Source organism: Cibotium barometz, chromosome 7 (assembly GCF_041138505.1).
Source record: "Cibotium barometz isolate CiBa-2024 chromosome 7, ASM4113850v1, whole genome shotgun sequence".
NCBI lineage: Eukaryota > Viridiplantae > Streptophyta > Polypodiopsida > Cyatheales > Cibotiaceae > Cibotium > Cibotium barometz.
The window spans coordinates 24981848-24987258 of NC_141052.1; the positions used below are offsets into that span (position 1 = coordinate 24981848).

The 5411-nt window shown below is 44.6% G+C and overlaps 1 protein-coding gene across 1 annotated transcript; it reads left to right on the forward strand.

The window, feature by feature from the left end:
- The first annotated feature begins 1350 nt into the window (after positions 1–1350).
- On the forward strand, positions 1351–5191 carry LOC147636817 (ATP-dependent DNA helicase pfh1-like). Its single transcript, XM_086800377.1, has 2 exons — positions 1351–3668; positions 3815–5191. The coding sequence occupies exon 1, from the start codon at positions 1446–1448 to the stop codon at positions 3357–3359; it is 1914 nt and encodes a 637-aa protein (XP_086656503.1). The 5' UTR covers positions 1351–1445; the 3' UTR covers positions 3360–3668; positions 3815–5191.
- The last annotated feature ends 220 nt before the right edge of the window (positions 5192–5411 follow it).

Sequence of the window (5411 nt, forward strand, 5' to 3'; positions counted from 1 at the left end):
AAGGTCATAAATCATGTCAAAAGGTACAATAGTTGTCTACTAAGTGACGTATATAGCTACTTATCCTAAAATGTGTCCACAAAGCCTATGTGCCTGCATCCCAATGTGTACATGTGCTAGTGGAAAATAGCTTTGTTACAACCATAATTTCGTAATCTCTTATAGTTGTAGTGTTAATCGACTCATTATCATCATGCTTTCCATACTCTCCTCCCCTCCCTATGGCTCTTCTTGTTTTATCTACCCTTTACTTCTCTCTCTCTCTTTCTTTCTCTCCAAACTTCCAAAGCAAAGTTGAAGAAAAATTTTTCTTGGCTTAAAAAGTCTTTAGAGGGATTGCACCCTTTTCCTAGATTTGCGAATGGGCAAATCTAGGAAAAGGGTGCAATCCTTTTCCTAGATTTGCGAATGGGCAAGGACATGCACCCTTTTCCTAGATTTGCGAATGGGCAAGGACATAGATGGTGAAGATCCCATGTCCAGTCTTTAGAGGGATTGCACCCTTTTCCTAGATTTGCGAATGGGCAAGGACATGGATGGTGAAGATCCCATGTCCATCACTATGGGTAGTGGGGAGGACAATCCACAATTCTTGAGGGAAACTGCCTAATCTAGTGAGATAACGCTTGCACTTTGCAATGAGGAGGTGTTAGGTTCACTATCTACCCAGTCATGTAATTTCAGTACCAATCTTCGCAATGAGGAGGTGTTAGGTTCACTATCTACCCAGTCATGTAATTTCAGTACCAATCTTCGCAATAAAAATAAATAAAAACTTGGGGAAACTAAAAATGTGTAAACATAATCACCCTTAGTGGTATGCTAAGATTGGTAAAGAACCATATTAGGATTTAGTATTCGTACCTCGTTCTCTCTCTTCTCGACCCCCCCTCTCTCCCCATGGATCCACATAAGTTCGAATTGAGCTTTAGTCAACCGATCAAGGTCAAAAGTCGTCAGAGTGTGACTCTCAACCGTACAATAGGCATATTTTTTTGCAAGAAGATGAACGTGATTCGTACATAGTGCTCCAAAAAAATCCCGATGAAATTGACCTTACGCGAAAACATGAATCACTCGGTCATCACCATCATCCCAAGCATTTTTTTGCTGCAGATGCATGTATGTGCTGGTCTCCTTTTTCTCTAATCCATCTTTTTTTTTTTGGTATTGAGAGGGATATTATTTATTTATTTATTAGTGAGTGCGGGAGGGGGGCGAGTATAGGGCAAGAGCCCTTGTCCTAATCCTTTTTCAAGGGTATTTGGGATAGGTTTTTACTAAAGTAAAAACAACTCTTTCTTTTTCTTCTTATGATAGAGTGAGTTCCTACGCCGGCAGAAGAGAATTTTCTGTAAGATCATGCGACCGTAAACAACTCTTTCTTTTTCTTCTTATGATAGAGTGAGTTCCTACGCCGGCAGAAGAGAATTTTCTGTAAGATCATGCAAGAGGACGAGCCCGTCTCCCGTGCTCCTTCTCCTGCTGCCCTCACCCCGGAGCAGCGAACTCGCGTGGCCCGCCAGAAGGAGCTCGCTGTCGCCAGGCGCGCCCTCCTCCGTGAAGCCGATGGCCAACAACAACGCCACTGGACTCTTGCCAACAACACCAGCAACCCTGGTGGAAACCTCTCTGCCAAGATCAGGCAGACCTACGGCGTCATCCCGATGCCAGAAGAATACTCATGCCGCCGTCATGGCGACACACAAGAAGGGTCACATGAACACTTTGCCTCTGAAGATGCTAGCTATGCAGTAGTAGGACATTCAAGTTTGGGAGATGGACTCAAGGATCATCAGCACCATGGAGAAGATCAGGTTGAAGACATCCAAACAGGGGGTGATGCCGATGACAGCATTGCATCAGGTCTAAGAACACCATCCTCATGCATCCCTCAAGCTCTCAGCACATCTCGGAATGTTGGTGAAACTGTCGAAACAGAGTCAGCAACACTATTCCCATGCATCCCTCAAGCTCTCAATACATCCCAGCATCATCATAAGGACCACCTGAAGTTCTCCAAGCAACAGATTGAAGTCCTGAAAGCAGTTGCAGCAGGTAAGTCTGTCTTCATAACTGGGTCTGCAGGCACTGGAAAGAGCTATATCTTGGGCTTTATCATGAGGATCTTGAGAAGACGATTGGGTCCAGAGTCTGTGTATGTAACTGCCTCCACTGGACTAGCAGCTTGTGCTTTGGGTGGCACCACCTTGCACTCTTTTGCTGGGATTGGCCTGGGGATGGACGATGCAGAAACACTGGCTGCAAAAGCTTTTGGAAAACAAGAATGCAGAGATCGATGGCGGCACGCTGAAGTCCTTATAATCGATGAGATCAGCATGATAGATGGGGACCTCTTTGACAAGCTTGATTATGTGGCTCGACAAGTGAGGAAAGCTGGAAACAATAGCAAGGAGGTCGAGAGTAGTTGTTTCGGGGGTATACAGCTGATAGTCACAGGAGATTTCTTCCAGCTTCCTCCTGTTAAACCGACAAACCCTCGAAAATATTTTGCGTTTGAAGCAGACTGCTGGTCCAAGTGTTTTGATCTGCAAATAGAGCTTAAGCATGCTTTCAGGCAGTCTGATGGCAACTTTGTTGGAATGCTAAATGAGATAAGAAAAGGGCATCACACAGCTCAAACTCTTGAAAACCTCAAATCATGCTGTAGGGTTTTGACTGATGATGGCTCTGGGATTTCTCCGACAAGGTTGTACCCCTTGAAAGTTGATGTGAAAGAGGAAAACATGAAGGAATTGAGGGCTCTGGGGAAACAAACATACAGGTTTACAGCCCAAGACTCAGCTGCAAGTCCTGTTTATAGAATGATGCTTGATAGCATGAGGGCAGAGAAGGAGTTAGAACTTTGTGTCGGGGCACAAGTCATGCTTATAAAGAATTTCGATACCGAAGTAGGTTTTGTGAATGGTGCAAAGGGGGTAGTGGTAGGTTTTGATTCTTTACCTCTTAAAGAGGGTGATTTAAAGGAGGAGGTGGCTCGTTTGATCAGCCCGACACTTAAGTGGCCTATTGTGCGATTTGCTTGTAACAAGGTTGAAAGAATTATAGGGCCAGAGAAGCAGACCTTGGAATGTGGTGGCAGCGAGGTTGCAAAGAGGATCCAGGTCCCCTTGATCCTTGCATGGGCATTAAGTGTTCATAAGTGTCAAGGCATGACACTTGACAGGGTTGAGACGGACCTTTCTAAGGCTTTCGATTATGGCATGGTGTATGTTGCTCTCTCTCGTGTAAAGAATCTGGATGGGTTGCAGCTCCTTGGATTTGACCAGACTAGGATCAAAGTGCATCCCAATGTTGTTCTCTTTTATGACAAGCTCACCAGCTGTAGGCTTATCTAGCTGGACTTCATCTGCTTGGTTAAGTTATCATCATTATTTGATAGTCATCATTCTTCTTGAGCATTTCAAATATTAGCTTAGTCAAACTTGAGCACTTCTTTGTGCATAATTGCTCGTGGGAAAAAGTAGCCATTCTTTGGTGACAATCATGCGACCATAGCATAGCAATAGCTTCAAGAATTTGAGCCCACCAAGTAAGATTAAACTAGGGCTTACTAGTATGCCCTGGTGATATGTTACCTTGTGGAGGAACAACTGGTGTTGCATCCACTTCAAGTTGCATCGCTTGGTCCTTGTGGCTTGTGCCAGGTATTTTCTTCTTGACCTTACCTTGTTGCTTCAAATCAAGCTACACTTCTTAGACCTTAGGGGCAATTTCCTCATGTATTTTATCCTTGTCTTATATTTGCCGCTACCATGTGTTCATACTACTTAGTGGTCTTGTGGTTTGGCAGCTCTGCAATGTATTTGCTTTGGCAATCTGGAACTCATGGGTTGCTCAGAGTGCCTAGTGTGTGGGATGAGTGTCGGAAGTAGGAGCTTGGCCAGGTGAGGTAACAAGGAGGCCTTCGCTAGATTTTACAAAAGGAAGGCGCCTCCAAAGAATCTGGCATGGAAATGCTGAGGGCAGTCGAGTGATATTTTCGCCCTGCTGTTGCCCTTTATTGAGTAAGGGTCATGTCGGACAAGGCCATAATACCACTTTTACAATTTCGTTGACCTTGAGGGGTCCTACGTTCTTCCTCCAATCTGGTGTCTTGCCATCAGCATCCTCACCTTGTAGGTGGCCAGGCTCTTTGGTGAACAAAAGTCTCCTCTTTGGGAGCCTGAGGACAGTACGTGCATTGGACTACAGGCCTTCCTAGCTATGATTTACTGTTTGGGACTACTTGTTCAGATGTGGCTGCACTGCCCTGTGCTGTTACTCAGGTACTCTCTCTTGAGAAGTTTGCATTAGGAAGCTAATCAGGGAACTACCTAGGACAGCTGCCAACGCAAAGGCATCCAGTAAAAGGGTTCCAACCTGATTGTTCACCTGTACCTTCAATGTTTGGTGATGGAAAGGGAGAATTGCCACTGTTCTTTGTACATAAGTGTGTATTTTCTGGTCTACAAGCTAAATCTTAAAAAAAGGGCAACTGTTCTCAATATGGAAGTGGGCTCTTGGGCAGACGTAGGTTCTGATAAGATATGTACGTCAGGAGAGACCCAAAGGCAAATGCACAGGGCAGTGTGAGTATTTTACAGAAACTGTTTCATCAAATCCCTTCTACCAACATTTCAAATTGCCCACCACAGACTGAATGCAATTTGCAGGATGGAAGAAAATGCAGACAGGCTAGAGATGTTGGCTGTTGGAGAGAGCAATCACAACTGCTGCTGCTCCATGCATACTGGCCCAACTGATGCTCAAGGTGGGGAGATAGGAGGTCTAGTCATAAGAGAGAGTAGATGCTAGATTTTACTTATACGGACAGTCTCGAGCTGGTCTTTTAACTGGGACAGCTTGTAATCCCAACTTGTTTATAGGCATTGATACCGGAAGACTGGCTTGCACATGCTGCTTCCAGCCACTTGCTGCCTACCTTCTCATTTTGTTGGCCAGTTGTCCTTTCTTCTATGGAGGCCCATCTTGGGTTTTATCAACCCTCTGCTTTTTTGTGACTCTTCATTTTACTCCCTGTATATTTGTCCATAGTTGTGTAGTGTGGTTGATAGATTACACTTACTCTTGGGCGGCCTAGTGGGAAAAGGTTTGGAACTATAAATGCCAAATTCTCTTGTTTATACCTCATTTTTCCATTTGTGCAATAGAAGTGGAGTGTTCTCTCTCTCCCTCTCTCTTGCAACTGTAATCTAGTATGTGGTGTGCTTAAGGTTAGGGTTTGGGAGTGATTAGTGTTAATCACTTGTTCTCTCATGCTTCCCTATTGTTTTTTCTCTCTCTTTTGCTTGAGTGATTAGGCTACCATAGCGATCGTTTTTTGTGGAGATCCCACATGGTTGCACCACCCGTTGGATTAGCAACCACCTTGGTGTGACAATGAGTGC